The sequence below is a fragment of the Mytilus californianus genome, unplaced genomic scaffold (assembly GCF_021869535.1).
Source record: "Mytilus californianus isolate M0D057914Y unplaced genomic scaffold, xbMytCali1.0.p SCAF_1, whole genome shotgun sequence".
Classification (NCBI taxonomy): domain Eukaryota; kingdom Metazoa; phylum Mollusca; class Bivalvia; order Mytilida; family Mytilidae; genus Mytilus; species Mytilus californianus.
The window spans coordinates 128,612,734-128,631,115 of NW_026262581.1; the positions used below are offsets into that span (position 1 = coordinate 128,612,734).

Here is an 18,382-nt window from a genome sequence, read left to right on the forward strand (position 1 = left end):
TACTGCTTTGAAGACCTTCTTTGAACATATTCCTGAGTGTATTGATATTTTTCTTTATGTTCTAATTTTCTTCTCTAATTTTAGTATACAGCAATTCATAGTCTCCTTTTGCGCTGTCCCATTTCGCACCTCTATACAGTTGGCTTTTTCTTGGTTTTTGATTGTTTGTCAATGTATTGGTGTTCATTTCTGCACACACAATATTATGGTCTGAAATTCCTGGTATAACATCTATTCTTATCATTTTACTTTGAGAATACCGCACGTGGCGGGTGCGTTCGATTCCAATCTTATTTGACTAGGATTGTCGGTGGTTGGGCACTCCGGCTTCCTCGAATAATAAAACTGACTGCCAGAAAATAGCAAATTGTGCCGTAAGTGGCGTTAAAACATCAACAATCAATTAATCAGTAGTTTGACTAATTCCATATAAAAGGTTGAAGCCACTTTCGATTGAATATTGAAACAATCAAAGATCTATCACCAACACCCTGTTTTCCAAACGAGGATCCTAACAGTATAATACAAAAATACGGAAGTAATATTAGACAACCATTTTGAGGGTTAATGATTTATATTATGAATGAATACAAGCTGCAAATCAGCCTGAACACTAATACGGAATTTATCACGTTTCCGATCGATACTGCACTCCGACCTCCGGATGACATCAGCTCATTACCATTGCATTTTGTGTAAGCCATATTTGACGACTCGGCAAGGAAAATACACATGTAACAAGTTCTAAATCTTCAAAGGAGTTCGAAAATATGTAGATATATAGGTAAGTAACTCGTGTTGTACTAGACACCACCATGTTTATTTCAGTATCGACATTGAATCACAGAACAAACAAACTCGACCGGTTTCGCGCACCTGCATATATTTGTCACATGAATGATCTACTTCAACACGTTATTTATTTTATAGGGAACGTAATGAGGAATATTCTAGTAGTTTATAATGGCACATTCCCCTGATTATTTCTTCAAAGAGTATGGATTGACTGACCAGTCTCCCCTTAGTTTGTTACAGCTCGACCCGGCAGACAGAGCTGTACTTAAAATAGCAGGTAACGTAGTCACTAATTTAATTGCTTTTATTCTGATTAATGATATTCATATTATTTATCATGTTAAATTCATAATGATATGCAAATACATAAAGTATATCTGTTATTGTTCCTGTCTATGACTATGTTTTCAGATGACATCATAGGTCACCCACGTGGTGTATATTTTGACTGGTGATATAAATAAATATATTTGTATGAAACAGGGTAGATTTAATACCTATGCTGTCAATCAAACTTATATTTATTAAATGTTTACCTTTATGTCATATGTCCTTCACCAGGGCCACTTTAAAAAACTGCTATCCTGCCAAATTTGTTTCAAGTTATCTGCTCCAGGTAAACTCACCTGAGTGATTACATGGGAAACTAAGACCTTTATATTTACCTGTATCAGACACATGTGGGGTGAATCCCATAGGACACCTTACTTTCTCTTACATCTGGTCAAAACTGCCAGGATTATCAAACTTGTAAGGAAGTGTGAAAGTTGTCATGAAATAAAAAAGTGTTGTTTGCATTGAAAATGATCAGCATGTGATTTATCTATGGATTAAAGTTTACATTAAAGGGAGGTCATTGTTAGTTTTATGATAAAGGAGTTGAGATACATACATCAAATAAAAAATGTTTAATTAGTGATAAAAATATTACAAGTGATGGAGCAATATTCTCCTACTTTTGACCCAGCGGAGGTGCCTCCCTCTCCGCGAGCCATGCTACAGTATGAACAGAACAGAAGAAAGGAAACAGGTAATAGTTGTTTACTTTATATCAGGTGCAAACATTGTAAATTTAAATATAAATATGATAAAAGACCTTTTACAAAAATTAGTCATCACTTTCGTACATATGGGTAGAATGTGGATTTCTAACAAGATTTTAATTAATATCAAATAAACATTTTTTGCAAGGGGGGGGGGGGGGGGGGGGGGACTGTACACTAGGTTATTTAGATTAAAAAGTATTGAATGAACATTTTTTCTAAAATTGAAATACTTCAGAAAAACAATGTAAGAGCAAACCATTTAATACATGCTTTAAAAGATCATTCAAAAAGTATCTGGTGTACTATTTTCAGCATGAAATAAAAGTTTAATTGATGCAAAAGATAATTGAAGATACAATGTAAGTACAAGAAGAACTTGAAGCTTGACCTTCATGTTATACATGGACCTGAATTTAATGTTAATTGAAAATATAGACTCATTGACTGAATGAGCAAGATTATCATGATTATTGGTTAGCATAAAATTTAGCTACATTGAAGAATGGAAGTTGAAAGATGAAGGAACCACATGATGCAAATAGTGGTCCACAGGACAAACAATCAATCAGAACTATATTTCCAAAGAGTGCATTTCATTTTATATTTTCAGATGTAAGAGATGCAGTCCAAAAGAAAACATTTACAAAATGGGTGAACAAACACTTGTTAAAGGTAAGACTGACAAACTGAATATAAACTTTGATGGTTTAGCGTGGTCACCATAATCATTATTGGAAGGTCTAATTTACATATGAATTTAGTATTTTACGCATAACTGCATCATATGGATAGGAATATGACTTCACATATTTCTGCTTGGATGGATTTCTATTGCTCTGTGTAGGTAATAAATTTACACATGATAAAACTCAGCAGAAAAGTGAGAAAAGTTTTCAAGATGCTCAATTATAGATTTAAAGTTTATATAAAATTCACAAAAATGTTTTATCATATGAACAGAATATAATAAACATATGATATGGTCAAGAACAGTATTGTTAAATATTAGCCGATTTAAGATTCTTCTCCTTGGGTTGGGGATTTATGACTGACTACACACACAAGTCTCCCGGGGTCAGAATGTAAGATATTCAGTGTTGTGGCTACCATGTGTACAAAGTAATTATATTTAACCACATGTACAAAATAATGTACTTAATTGATGTTACTTATTGTTTTCAAAATGCAAAGTAAAAATCTAAAAATGGTAGCATCAGATTAGTAAACATAACTTTTACTGTAAAATCTGAAAATTACAAGTTACAGTATATCTTCTGTAAGAAGTTGAAAATCAATAACAAAGTTGTCTGGAAAATATATAATACATATTGAAAGGGACAAGAGTGTCAAAGATTTTGGCTTCAGGGATAAATCTATTGTTTATTAACATATGTGAAGGGGGAAATGTTGTATTGATGAAATCAGTGTTTACAGATTTAACAATTGCATGACATATGACAAGATTTCACTGATGATGTAAAAACATGGATAACATTTTCTTGTATCTCTCTTCTGTTTTCAATACATTTTGATTTTATTTTCCTTCTTTACATTGATGGAATTATATAAAATAAGTCATCCATGTACTATGTAGATTTTATCCCAAGATTAGTTTGAATGTGGCTGATAGTTATCACTATGCCCTGAAATTATTGTCAATTATTGGTATGATCAGGGTAATCTTTATACAGTAGTAGGTAAATAGATTAAGGTATTAAATGTAATAATAGTAATTAAATGTAATAAAAAATAAACATTTTGATACATTTGATAAAACCTGACTGGATTTTAACTTCTACAAGACAAATCAATAAGTTTGATTCCAATCTAATTCCCAATTAATTACATTTTGATATGTGGTAATCATTTGTGATTTAAATACACCTTCAATATAAGTTTTTATAGGAAAATGTGTGTAAATTTATGTATTTAAATTTCCAGAGTCATTGAATACTCCAAAATGGAAAGACAGTTTCTAAATTTTTGAAGAAAAAATAATTTTTGCAATGTTCCAAGATTTGAAAGAGAGATCTGTTCCAATTTGCCCAGAATTGTTGAGGCAATTCTCTGAACAAAGTGGAAATTTAGGCATTTTTAATAAAAACATATATATGTAAGCAGAACCACAATTAGAAACTGAAAGTTACTAGAAATACAAACTAATTCTTCCTTATTTAGTTTGGTTGTCTATATTCATGGTCATTTTCTATTAAAGTAAATAAAACCGCCTTCTCTGTCAGATGAACTACCATTTTCATCTCTGCAGTTTTGTGTTATCTTTGACAATAATGATATGGAGTTTATTTTGTATAATAAGTAGCTGTTGGTTTTAGCCATAAAATGGATAAATACCAGTGTCTACTACAGTATGAAAGAGAAGGGTGGGTTATAGGTGACATCTCATGGTGTTAAAGTATGATATATGAACAGGGATAGGAGGGGTTGATATTGTCAGTCAGTAGTCATTTATAATCAGTGTCTGACCACTTTAGAAGTTCACCTTGTCCATTCTTCATTTATATCCTAAGGTATCAGTTTGGGTGGCACCTTGATTCATTGCAATAGAAAAATGTATTTTTTCACTGTAAATAGTTATGGGGACATATTTGTGTTGTGAAATGATGTTAAATGATAATTTATGCATGCACATTCCATTGGTATAATAACTACTTTATTAAACAAATTATTCTGGGTTGACTTTATGTAACTTGTGGATCTTTTGTTAATCTTTTGAGTCTTAAAGTCAATCGACACTCCAGGTTTAAAAAAGTGCGATAAACTGTCTAAAAAGGAACATCTTTGAGAATGAGTAGGAATTTTGTGTTGTGAATTAATACACCATATCATTTCTCTACTGTAAGATATACAGAGCTGTGGTAAAGATTTTTTTCAAGCACAGCAAAGTTATGGGGTGTTCTGATTAATTTTATTTTTTAAATCAGTCTAGTCTTGATCAGATAAGCATAAGTTATTCACTAATCCGTAGAAATGGTCTGTCCCAAACAAAATCATTACAATCTTGTCCGTAAGCAGTTAGGTAACTTCAAATAATTTGTATACCCTTGACTTATCTATTAATCTTTTCCACCCTAAAGAAAAACTTGACTTAAAAAAACAGTAGCTGTGAAAATGTTATCCATTTATGTAGGTGTTAAGTACCAGTTTGTCAGTACAGGTGAAAATATCAATAAAAAGATCAAAATATGAAGCAGTAATAATCTTTGAGACCTTGTGAAATTTTAGACATATAAAACTAATAAAAACTTTTCTATTCATTTTTATAAAACTAGGTGTTCCTTACAGTATAAAATGTCTGTAGGCTGTTAATGTCCTTGACCTTGAAGTAACACTTTGGATTTCAGAAAATCTCCATTTAAAGTATTGTATATCAAGGCTGTTACATAACTGTAAAGATAATAAATCTAGGAGTTTATGATGTAAAGTTATGATTAATACAGATAATTTACTATAGGATGCAACCTAAGTGGATTTTTTTCATGGGTTAGGCTAATGTAGATGGATATATATATATATATATATATATGAAAAACTATACTTTCTAATTTTTCTGACTGGTGACAAAGTTTTAGACTTTTGCATGCAAAAATGTGTAGGAAAACAATCTTATATGTGTTAAGTGTTGCAATTTTTTATTATTAATTTTCTGCCCACTAAGTAGTAATAAAGTAGATTGTTGTTGGAACTTCCGATGGGTGTAACGGATGGCAAATATTTTGTATGAGAAGTCAGTGTGTTCCTTGTTCAATGTTTAACCCATTAAGTCAGTGCAAATATTTTTAAAGGTCAAGTTGTCAATCTTCAATAAATTGTTCATTCAAAAAATTATGAAATACTGAAAAAAAATTGGTTAAATTTAAAACAGAAATGGCCTCCTAAAATACTAATTGAAAACTGAAAGTGAAATCAAACGGAAAACTTGTTTACTTTCATACAGGAAGTTTTAAATTGAGTTTGTAAAATTGGAAGAATACTGACCATATGAAATTATTATAGTGAAACAGGCCCCACTTTGAAAAATGTCTCGATTATTTTTCTACATGTATGGTTTACATGTGCTATAAATAGCTCCAAGTCTTTATTAATGACATTTTATATACAGATGAATTAATACTAATCTCATAAATATGTCATAACGTAGAAGAGATTTGTAAATACAGGTGCTAAGTCAGATCAAAGTGATGTAAACAAAACACCTGCAATATAGGACATCCCTTTTGTTTCTATTCATTGATAAAGTATATAAATATTTATGGTTAAAACTATGGATGTTCTGAAGGGTTAGGTTCAATAACATGATGATTTAATGGACAGCTGATACTATATTTTGGACAATAAAAGTGATAAGTTGTTAGTGTTATTAAACAAGCCTTGAGTAGTTTAGATTGGCATTGATTTGTATATAAACTGGACTTGATACTTTTAAGATTGGTTGAAAGTAGTTTATGTGTTGGTTCTGTCCAGGTATAAAAGATTAGCACATATTGGCATGAATTAGATTGCAAAGAGCCAAGGTTGTTAATAAGAGGGGCTAAGTGCCAGGAATACATGTACTATTTATCGTGCGTGTATTGTAATTGATAACTTCAATTATGATTCTGATTATAACTGCTATTACTTTTCTTAATTTTTGGCAGAGCCAGTTACTTTGTTACATTTCTATGGCTTTTTGGTGTTGCCTATTTCTTTTTCATTCACTTCAGCATAATTAAGGTTGTCATTTTATAATTATACCCATTCAAAATATGCAGGGAAATAAAATTGTATTTATTTAAAAAATTCTCATTCTTATCAGTACAACTGTAGGAAATGACAAGCCACTTTACTCTCTAATGATAAAGGGAAACATGGTATGTTTAAAAAATACTGGAGAGCATAGGATTTGGTCTGATACTCCTGCAATATTTAGATGATGTATGTTGAATTCTTGACAGGGAAATACACCTAGATAAGTAGACATGGATGATTTTCTCCACATCATTTTTCAAACTTTGGGGGAGGGGGGGATAGGAGTTTCCAACATTCTGACAACCCACTTGGATCAGCCTAATGTGTTGATTTTTTTACAAAGAAGGACCAGATTATAAACTCAGATGAAAACTCCCATGTTAACTAGAAATAATTTTATAAAAACATAAAAAGATACCAGGAATTTCAAGAAAATAAGAAATTACAACAGTCCAAACCAACCACCAACAACCGACTCCTTTGAGAAAATAGAGGTATAAACTAACAACACATGTTTCAGATAGCCTGATTTGTTACAGGTACAACATACACCATTATGGTCCATATAATTACTGCATCTATGAAAATGGTAGGGTATTGTCTGTGTGTTTGTTTTTTCTACATTGGCTAGAGGTATAGGTGGAGGGTTGAGATCTCACAAAACATGTTTAACCCTGCCGCATTTTTGCGCCTGTCCCAAGTCCGGAGCCTCTGGCCTTTGTTAGTCTTGTATTTTTTTTTTAGTTTTAGTTCATTTATATGTTTCGGAGTTTAGTGTGACGACCATTTCCACTGAACTAGTACACATTTTTGTTTAGGGGCCAACTGAAGCTCGCCTCCTGGTGTGGGATTTTCTCACTGTGTTGAAGACTCATTGGTGGCCTTGGGCTGTTTTCTGCTCTTTGATGGGGTTGTTGTCCCTTTGACACATTCCCAATTTCCATTCTCAATTTAAGTTGTCTAGATAATGCCTTTAAAAACCATTTTAGATGATTTGATTGACATACATCATATTTCTCTTGTATTCTCTGAAGAAGTATAAACCATGTGGTAATATCTCTTTTTACATTTTTTATTACTGAGAAGATAATTGCAAAGTGAAATTGTATAATAACAGAATATTTGACAGTGAAGTATGTAAATTTGAATGTTATGTAATATATGTGTGGGATACATTGTAGGTTTGATATATCAGTCACACCCAGGGATGTGGTTTCTTTGTGTTTCTGTATTATGATTATTTAACATTAAAGTCATCTTATAATTTATTTAATTTGTATACTATAAATAAAGGAAATTTGTCATAAACATTAAAAGAGACCCAACTATGTATATTAAAGTAAAATAAATCACAAGATTGATTTCACCATTCTGGTTTTAATGAATGAAAAAGAACCAGAGGTCTGTTTCAAGGCTTAATTTCTGACCCTTCCCAATGTACCCTTGAGACAGGCAAAATTTTAAATCATTCTCCAGCTCCACTGGCAATACAGTGTTCGCCTGAAAAAATATTGAAGGCGAATAGATAAATAATGAAATGCATTCATTTCTTTATGGGTTTCATACATGCTTGCCACTACTGTTTGGTGTAGTATGTTATATTTTAAAATATTTTTTTTTATTATTCCTGTTATCCATTTATGCATTGGAAAATTTTCACAGTAAAAAAATAAATATTTTTACTTTGTGTTCTTGTTGAGAATAAGGGGAGGGGTATCTTGAAACTGAAGATGCTAAAAATCATACATTTTGATAGGGAGGCACAACAAAATATACCATATTGATGGGCACTGGGTGCGGAATACTGCACTGGAGATTAAGGTAACCAACAATCAATCAATTAACTGTACAAATGTATTTTCTATACTTTATTCTTTTAAAAGGGTTTTTTCTATTGTATATTTTGTTCTAAGTTTTATTCTAACTTTTAGTGTTGTTGGTTTATTTGATGAGTAAATCTCTTCAGCTACTTGAACTTATCCACATATATATATTGTATTTTAAAAATATTTTAAAATTTAATCTACTTCAAAGCAATACCACCCTTTCTTTATTGACACATAAAAACCTCAGCCATCCTGGATGGTTTTTAATTAAAAAGTAAACAGTACAAAATGGGAAAATATTTGCCTGAAGATTAATATAGAAATTTCTATGATCAGTTTTACATCATTCAAATTTTTTTTGCTATATCGGACAAGAAATGATATTTGTACAATGTAAACAAATAGGGTTAATTGATAAAAAAAAGTATACACAAGAAACACTCATATTTTCTCATATATACTTGACGTTTATGATATTTAGAAAAAAAAATAATGAAATTCCATTGTTTGTTGAGAGTGTAGTTTCTGAGATACTATAGAATGTAAACTCATCAATTAGATGCTAAGTTTTGTGATCAGTAAAGAATTTCCTGTTTCCCAGTTTGTCTTTGTTACAAATTTGCAATAAAAAATTAAGATCTTTTTCAAGGTGCCAGGAAGCAAGAATACAAGTATTCGTACAAAATATGAATAAAAATGATGTGGGGTATACATCAATGAGACAGCAACCCAATGATACAAATTTACAAAAGATAATGGATTGATTGTTGTTGTTTAACACCACTTTCATCTCTATTAGTTACATCATGGTAGCCACATTTTGTTGGTAGAAGCTGGAGGACCCAAAGAGAACCACGACCTTCAGCAGGAAAACTGGCAATCCTAGTCAATTCAAGCTCACCTTGCCACAAATGGGGTTCAAACTCACAACCCCAGTGTTAACAGGCTAGTGGTCACTATAGATGGACTAATAAGACCACTCAAACACTAGAGGAATATACAAGTCATCTCAAGGTCATCAGCATTAGACTTTTGTCTGAACAATATTTCAAGCTCTGAATCTCTTTGAAATATTGGATACATAAAGTTTTTAACAAATTTAACAAAAACTGTTAAAGCTCAATCATTAACACTAAATTCTAAATAACATAAAGTTTTGGCAGAACTAAACCACTAACTAGTGGTGAAGAAAGTAGTCATGAAATATAAATATTGGTTATAGAAGATGCTTTAAAAAATGAATTTAGAAATATTTGTATGTATATATTTTTATGCCTCAGCTGCAAGGCAAAGGGGGCATTAAGTGTTACCCTTGACATTCTGTCTTTCCGTCCTTCTGTCCTTTGTGTCTGTCCCATTTCCGTTTGAAAAGTAAGCTTGAGCGGGAGGGAGGGGGGGCGCGTTCATGTCCTCAGACACATTCTTCTTTATTTTTTATATGTTTGTTATGAGGTTATAAACCATTTATATTGTCCTGATTTTCCAGTTAATTGCCTCTAAACAATATATTTATGACATTAGTAAATTAAATGTTAACCTTTGACCTTGTCAGTAGTATTATCTTGTTAAAGTATAATAGAAATTCAACTAACTGTAGGTATTTTACATTAAATTTAACCTTTAAAGTCAGTCTAACAGTGTCTATTCACAAAGCAAATATTATGTACTATGTACCAATGGTTAGTTAAACAGAAGCTCTTTGTCAACTCTGACACTTTATAACTTGTCAGAAAACCCCAGGTCATCAGTTACAGGTTTAACAGTGTCATCAGAAATATTGCACAGCAAGCAGCTTGTCTTATTATGTAGGCAATCTCTTCAAACAACTGTTATCCTTAGGATTTCTGTTTAAATATTGAATATGTCACGTTGACTCGGAATCTGCATTAGTGTGTTTAATTAAAAGCAATGTTCTTGTTGTCTTGATATTTGTTAAAACAAACTAAGGATAATGTTAGAATGTAAGTTTAGATATTTCTTCACGATTTTTCATTTTTCCGTGATACATAAACTGACAGCTTATGAACAGTAAAAGCAAAATTGTTTAATGTTATCTCAGTTTTCATGTTCTCATGAGATATCTCTTGTTTATTCATTGATATATATCTCAGTGTATGGTCAGAGTTGTCATGTTCACATATACAGTGTTATCTAAGTTGATTGTCATTTATATGTTTACAGTAGAAGTATTTTCTGTTCAAGTTCAGTGGTATGGTGTTGAGTTGACCTCTGGCATCTCAGTATATGGTCAGTGGTATGATGTTGACATGAGATCTGACATCTCAGTATATGGTCAGTAGTTTGATATTGACATGAGATCAGACATCTCAGTATATGGTCAATGGTTTGATGTTGACATGAGATCAGACATCTCTGTATATGGTCAGTGTGATGATGTTGACATGATATCTGATGTCTTAAGTATATGGTCAGTTGAATGACATTGACATGAGATCTGACATCTCAATATATGGTTAGTGTTATGATATTGACATGATATCTGCCATCTCAGTATAATGTCAGTGTTATGATGTTGACATGAGATCCGACATCTCAGTATATGGTTAGTGTTATGTTGACATGAGATCTAACATCTCAGTATAATGTCAGTGATATGATGTTGACATGAGATCTGACATCTCGGTATATGGTCAGTGTTATGATGTTGACATGAGATCTGACATCTCAGTATATGGTTAGTGTTATGATGTTGACATGAGATCTGACATCTCAGTATATGGTCAGTGTTATGATGTTGACATGCGATCTGACATCACAGTAAAATTTCAGTGATATGATGTTGACATGAGATCTGATATCTTAGCATATGGTCAGTGTTATGAGTTGTTGACATGATTTCTGATATCTCTTTGTATTATGTTGAGATGAGATGTGACATCTCTGCATATGGTCAGTTGTATGATGTTGAGATGAGATGTGACAACTGTTTATGATCCGTTGTATAATGTTGATATGAGATGAGACATATTTGGTATGTTCATGGGAAATTCTTGAAACATACAAAAAGTAACAATACAATTTTTTTTTCATTTTCCTACAGACATAAAAAGGAGTTTAAGTAATTGGATCATGTTCTTCATTAACACCTAACCAGAAAGAATCAATATAAAAAGATAGCATTCCAATGGAAAATGTTGCTAGCATCTGTTGTTCTTGTTCTTCATTGGAAAGTAGATTGTAAAATAACTATTATTATTTAGTCTAATTTTGTGAAGATGTCAAAAGTAATATTCTTATTACGTTCAGGCTATTAAAACCTGCATTTACCTTGTACAAGTATCATATCTATGAAATACATTAAAACACATACCCAAAAGTTGTTATTAGAAACATGTTTTAATATTAAACTGTAAATTTCAAACATACAATATTAGCACTGTTTGTTATACAATATATATACTGCAGAGTAACTTAAAGGCTCAGAAACTTTTGATACATTTTCGCAACACATTAGATTTGGTTTGAAGTTGTAGTCTCCGTTTGATGGAGAAAAGCATGTTCTTGGAATCTGATATAATGTTCACCAAAAATATTATTAAATGTTTAATGGTTCTTAATTTTTTTTTTCTCTGGATGAAAGATGTTTATTCTTGTGTAGTAATCTTTGACGAGTTTATGTAGAACATTTTTTAGACTTAGGACTACCTTAATACCATATTGGCACTTTACCTTTATTGTAGATCATATGGGGATCTATAGATGTTCATACACTTTTAAAAGGAGTTGGGTTGCTGTCTCATTGACATTTACCCCTCATCTTTTATTCACACTGACTACAAGAGATGAATAGATTTATTAGGAAAATACATTATGCAAAATGTAGAAGACAATTTTGTTAGTTTCTCATAATTCTAAAGGATTATTTTGTTTGTTCTTTGAGGGTTTGTTTTTCCACTAGAGGACCTGCTCAATGGTATTCTATAATAAATAAGTTGTTATGTCTTGTATATAGGTCAGTTAAGTGTGTCAGGTTGTTTTAGAAGGGCTAATGAAGTATAGTGTATGAAAGTATTATAAACATTTAAGGGTGGATAAAATATTTAAAAACTAAACATAGAGATATACCCTGCAGGTTGGATTCATAATACTTTGATCACAGATTTCTTTATGTTATACAAAGGCTATGTAAGCATTTCTAATCTACAGGGATTAAAATCTACATTCCTTTATTCTTAGCTATGAATTTCATAAATCTTTTATATATTATGAATAACTTTTTTTCAGCCTTTTTTCTACAGATGATTTAGTAAGTTTAATGTCCCAGGTGATCCATACCAGTATTTATTTTAATGAATCTGTTTTTCACGCTTTGTAAATAATAAAGAAAGGGCTTAATTTGGTTTACTGATTTTTCACCATTTTAGAAGGAGGTTCAATATTGAAGGTTTAATATCATGGGACAATGACCTTTAACATTGGTTCTATAATGGCTTGATTGTATTTTGATACTGTGAATATGATTGATTTAATTCAATGAAATTGTATACAAAGAAAAGTATAGGTACAAAACTGACCATACGTTATATATATATTTGATAACACAGACCCCTCTGACCCTACATACTTGACAACAAGTTGTCTATCTTGAGGAAGATTATGAAAACTTATATATTCTGTAATTTAGTGGGTCTGTTCTTCAAGTTTACATTTACTGTGTTAGTAACTTAAAAGGTTGATTCTACAATTTGCCAAAGGTCAATAAATATTTGCCTTTTTACCTATACCCCTTTATTGTAGCAAACAAGATATTTGGTACAGATTTTGCAATAAACCTGTCAAATAGAGAGCTTTATATGGAAATTAGCCATTCATTTTTGGGTTTGACATAGCACTCTCTTTGCCCACCTGTGGTAAGTCAGTTTAATGCAAGGGTCCCATCAGAGAGATTGAGATAGCTCTCTCCTGTTGGTGTTTCAAGTCAAAGTTTTTATGAAGGGTCAGTCAAAATTGTGTATCAATGAGCTTCATGTAGGTCAGTGTTATATAGGGGGTAAGTTGACTAGTACAAAGCAGGGAATATTCATACTTCAGTTGTATTTTATAGGCCCAACTATGCTTGTAATATTAGTTGCTGGACATTATATACCCATCAATCCATCTAGAAGAAGATATTTGAGGAATCCCATGAAGGAATACAAGCTGTTGGATACTAGGAGGTCCCAAATTAACCAAAATAACCAAATTTACAGCAAAAGATTTAATTCTACCCAATATCCTTTCCTAAACATAAGTCCACAATTTGTTACACACAATTCAAGATTATAGTGGAGTTGTTCACATAGTTGAAGATTCTATAGTTAGTCATAATTTTAAGCGATTTTGGTCTCACTTCTTTTGTTTTTACTCAATAGAAGATTATTTTTTCCTGATCTGCTGCCTATTTGAAGATTCTTAAGGATTCAACTCTGTAGTTTTCATACTGCTGAATGATTATTTTGACCTTAGTTTTTAGTTGTTCATACAGTTAAAGATTATTATGGTTGCAAGTGTTGGATTGCTCTTCACAGTTAAAGAATAGTTTAACCTTTCCTCAGCTGTTAAGGTGTGCCAATAGTTAAATTTTATTTTGGCTTCAGCTGTATATAATGTACAGCAATTGACCAAATTGGTCTGACATCTAACACACTTTTAAGACACTTGCTGAGTCTGTGGAATGGCCACAACAAGTCCCCCCCCCCCAAAAAAAAAAGGCGACCAGATGTCATTGCAATGTCAGACTAACACAGTAAGGAAATATTCTGCATGCACCTTATGTAAGGTACTTAAATAATATTCTATGCCAAAGATAAATCTGTCAGATTTACGAGGATATAAAAAAGGTTAAAAACTGTTTTAGTGTGAGATTTTTATTGACTTACACATCTTACCACCTGATAAAGGTGTTATTATAAATTTGTTACTTTCCAAGCTATCTGTATATTTTATCTATATTTGCCAATACAAAGGTTTTATAATAATCAGTCAGCATACTATTGCCAATGAATTGTTGACTGTTAAAGGTGTAAAATATAGGAGAAATAAAAACTTCTATCAAAGATAGATTATTTCTGTGATTTATCCAAATCTAATTTCCGAGGAATATGAAATTATCATTGGTTTATAGACCATCTTATGATTTATTTGAAATAACAGTGATTGAATCATCTTTTTATCATGGTTTGATCACTATTCCCAAATTGACAATTCTTTAGTTATGTAATTCTTCTATTGTTTTATTACTAGGCTGTATTACCACAATCAATAACACAGCAGACACGATCATATGTTTTAAGTCCATTAAGGTCTATCTGTATATCTTCTCTGAAATGATTTAAATACAATTTCTTCATGTAGTCTGAGGTTAATCTTATTAAATGCTTCAAATCAGAGGTTGGACTAACAGGAACAACCTCTGTATAGTCCCTGATTGTCCAGTTAGTCTTCTTTACACATCTATTTTGTTTGTATGGACAAACTTTTAGTAGTCAGTGGCGGATCCAGAAATTTTTATAAGGGGGGCCCACTGACTGCCTAAGAGGGGCCTGTTCCAGTCATGCTTCAGTGATTCCCTATACATGTATAATCAACCAAATTTTTTCCACAAAAGGGGGGCCCGGACCCCCTGAAAAACCCTCTAAATCCGCCTCTGGTAGTTGCATTTGTCACTTTACAATCAATATTTCTCCCATTAACTGGTGGCATGTTGACAGTGACTATACATTTAGAAAGATACCAGGAGAATCATTCAAGTCTGAGTTAGCTATGTGTTTTTCAGAGCATATAAATAGATTGGAAATCATTTTAATTTCATATTGTATGCCAAGAGATAAACGATTGTGATCCTATTCAGTGATAAACATATTGTCTAGAATTTAAACTGCATATAACAAATTGACACAGAGTAAACCTGCAACATATGTTGTTTGGCACAGAATCTTTGTTGGCAGTCTGCTTCAAATATTTCAAAGAGTTTATGTAATATGCAGGATTAGTTTATTTTTGGCCTCTAAAGTAATATGTTGCTGATAACCACATATTTTAGTGATCTTGGTGGTCAGGGCCAGTTGATAAGGGTTAGGGTGGTACAGGGGAGGCAGTACTGAAATAGAAAACAAAGATCCATTTGTGATTACCAGTAGCTTCATGTCAGAAATTTATGGTTCAGTGAATGCAAGTTGGTATACATGGCAAATTTCAGACCAGTGCTTAAGTCATGTTAAGTTTAGAGATTATGAACCACCATATATTCAGAATTAAAAAGTTGCAAAAACTATCAAAAGTTTGAAGATGTGAAATCATAATAAAGAATTGATATATATGTTGTCAACAGTGCAGTGTAAAATCATTGGTCCTCATCAATTGAATTTTCTATTAAACCAGATGCCTCTCTAGTAATACCCAGCAATTAGATTGAGACAGACTGCTGTATATTGAATGTTTTTGTTGATACCAATTTTTGTGGATGGAGGAACAATTGTATTTTTGTGGATACAAAATGTACTTTATTTCAAGGATTTGACATATTCTGCACACAAGTCTATAGGAAACAAATATTCATTGTTTACCGTTACCAGTGCATTCCACAAAAATAGCTTTATTGGCTGAAGAAAGAAATGATTTGGTCATATTGTACTCAGAAGTACATAAAAAAATCAAATAAAGTTCATCAAGATATCATACTTAAAATAGTACGTTGGTCATTGTTTTAGTATTAAATCACCTCAAGTCATCTGCACCTGTATGTCAACCTGTGTTGCCATGTGTTGGGACAACTTGATAGACAGGTATCAATTAAAGCTTATTAGCACTCAGACATTAGTGTCAATAATAAGGCTAAAAAGGTACTTGTAGAACTACATTTTTCTTTGCAAAGAAGGTATAAAATAATCAGATATGTATTTAACCATTGGTTAGTTTGGATGTTTTATTTGCAGTATTAGTATCCTAAAACTTTTTGATTTTTTTTTTCTAAAATGTTTTTCATACAAAAAAAATGTTACCTCTACTTCATCAGTGAATTTAGAACATTGAAATGAAAATGTAAATGGAATCAGTATATCATTCTCTGTGGATTTTTATCAGTAACATATGGTTCCAAGTCGATTTTTTAAGTTTATGCATATAGAAGAAGATATTTTTTCTGATGAATCACTGGTTCTTGATAGTAGTTGATAGCTTTTGCTGATTATTTCGCTTTTATTTCCCCAAAATTAGTCGTAATAGCTCAGATTCACAGGAGTCCTTTCCAGTGCAAATGAAACCTGAAATGTTTATAATATCGAGCAAGGCATTGAAAATTATAAAATTTCCATAAATACAAACATATATATATAACCCTATATGGGAATGTTATACTCTCTTTACAATAATGATTTCTCACATTTCAGAGTATTCCATTTAATAGTAATCATTGTAAACATGTTATGTACATAAAGTTCAGTGATCCATGTCACTATTAAATCTGGTAGTAGGTGGGGCTTGCATATGACAAAGGCCCCGATCAAGCTAATGACAGTAACTGTGAATGACTTGTAGTATAGATAGAGTTACCTTTCCTTGGCTTTAAAGCCATCTTATATTAACTATGTTTACATAATACACCATTATTTTCTTTGATAGCAACATAATAATGAACATAGTTAAGCAGTTATTCGGTATTTCAAACAAATACTTGACTGTTTATTATTTAGGGAAAAAACTGCTACAATTATTAACAAAATTATGCCACACCCATATTTGATACCAATGTTTTAAATAAGGGCATTATTGACTAACTAAGTAAGGATGCTTTATAGGATACTTGATAGTTTTGTAATAATCAATACTGTATACTGAAAAAAAGTAAAATGAACAATTACAACAGTTCGAAATCAATTGATTTTTTTACATAGATAAACAATTTTATATGGTGTAGATAAATAGAATAAATACATTGTAACATAGCCAGAAACTAAAAAAAAAGTCTGAATCATAAAATGTTGTATTGCCAGGATAAAAAGAAATGTTTGTAAATGCCAATGTGACAGCAAGACAAGTACAAAAATGTATGAACGTTTTAAGATTACCATACGTTTTTCAAAAATGGGCAAGAGATGACAGAATATGACTAAATTCAAGTTGCCTTGAGTTTATACAAGTTGTGAATAAATTACCCTTTGTCATCAACACCATATACTCATGCTACTGCATTTTCATAAATTTAAATTTCATTGCAAATATATTGAATTGTTACAAAGTCTAGATTTTTTTGTATCTTGATTTATGTTAAATTCACCAAATGTTTCAGTGGTATGATTGACAATGAGACAAATATCCATCGAAGTTCAAATATTGTGGATGTAAGCAATTATAGGCAACCTTTGTATGTATTTTATGACCCCACTTCCACCTTTACTCTATATATATAGATACCTTCCCCCTGAACTCCATATATAGACACCTTGTGACATTTCATGCTAGGGTTAAATATTAGGTATCATGAATTATTAAAGATGATTTACAAAAATAAAGGTGTCCAAATTTAAACTGTGTAAAATAAGGGGATCTGTAAAACTAGTAGTTTAAACTACATTACTGTTATTCAACTTTTGAATTGAATATTTGGGAATCGGGCAGATTCAGGCGGGGGCGTGGCGGGCGTGCGCCCCCCCCCCTAAAATTTGCAAATCATGGGTTGTCCTCATCTTGAAAAAGAATATTTCGATAATTTTACCTCAAAAAATTTAAGTTTGCGCCCCCCTAACCTAAAATCCTGGATTCGCCCCTGGGAATGTCTTATGATGTAGCCCAGTTTTACCAAAGCAGTAAACTTTATGCAGAAACAAACTTTTTTTTTCATTAATGAACATCTTAGCAATTTGGAAAACTACTCAATAATCACATCAGGGTTTTCTTGCTATGCCTGTTTGTTCTATTAAACTGAAATCCAAGAGTTGTTAAATTTGGTACAGTTTTAATATAAAATCATAG

The 18,382-nt window shown here is 31.7% G+C and overlaps 1 protein-coding gene across 4 annotated transcripts in view; it reads left to right on the forward strand.

Annotated features, from left to right (window-relative positions):
• Positions 1–658: 658 nt before the first annotated feature.
• Positions 659–18,382, forward strand: part of LOC127733914 (microtubule-actin cross-linking factor 1, isoforms 1/2/3/4/5-like) — a 149,000-nt gene continuing 131,276 nt past the window's right edge. For 2 of the 4 annotated variants that reach the window (XM_052243382.1, XM_052243390.1), the window contains exons 1-3: positions 659–784; positions 931–1,072; positions 2,452–2,513. In XM_052243382.1, coding sequence (XP_052099342.1) covers positions 964–1,072; positions 2,452–2,513 — 171 coding nt within the window. In that variant the 5' untranslated portion in view covers positions 659–784; positions 931–963. Of the gene's footprint in view, positions 785–930; positions 1,073–1,390; positions 1,826–2,451; positions 2,514–18,382 lie in introns of those variants that run through there. The other 2 variants (XM_052243392.1, XM_052243400.1) reach the window with 2 other exon arrangements.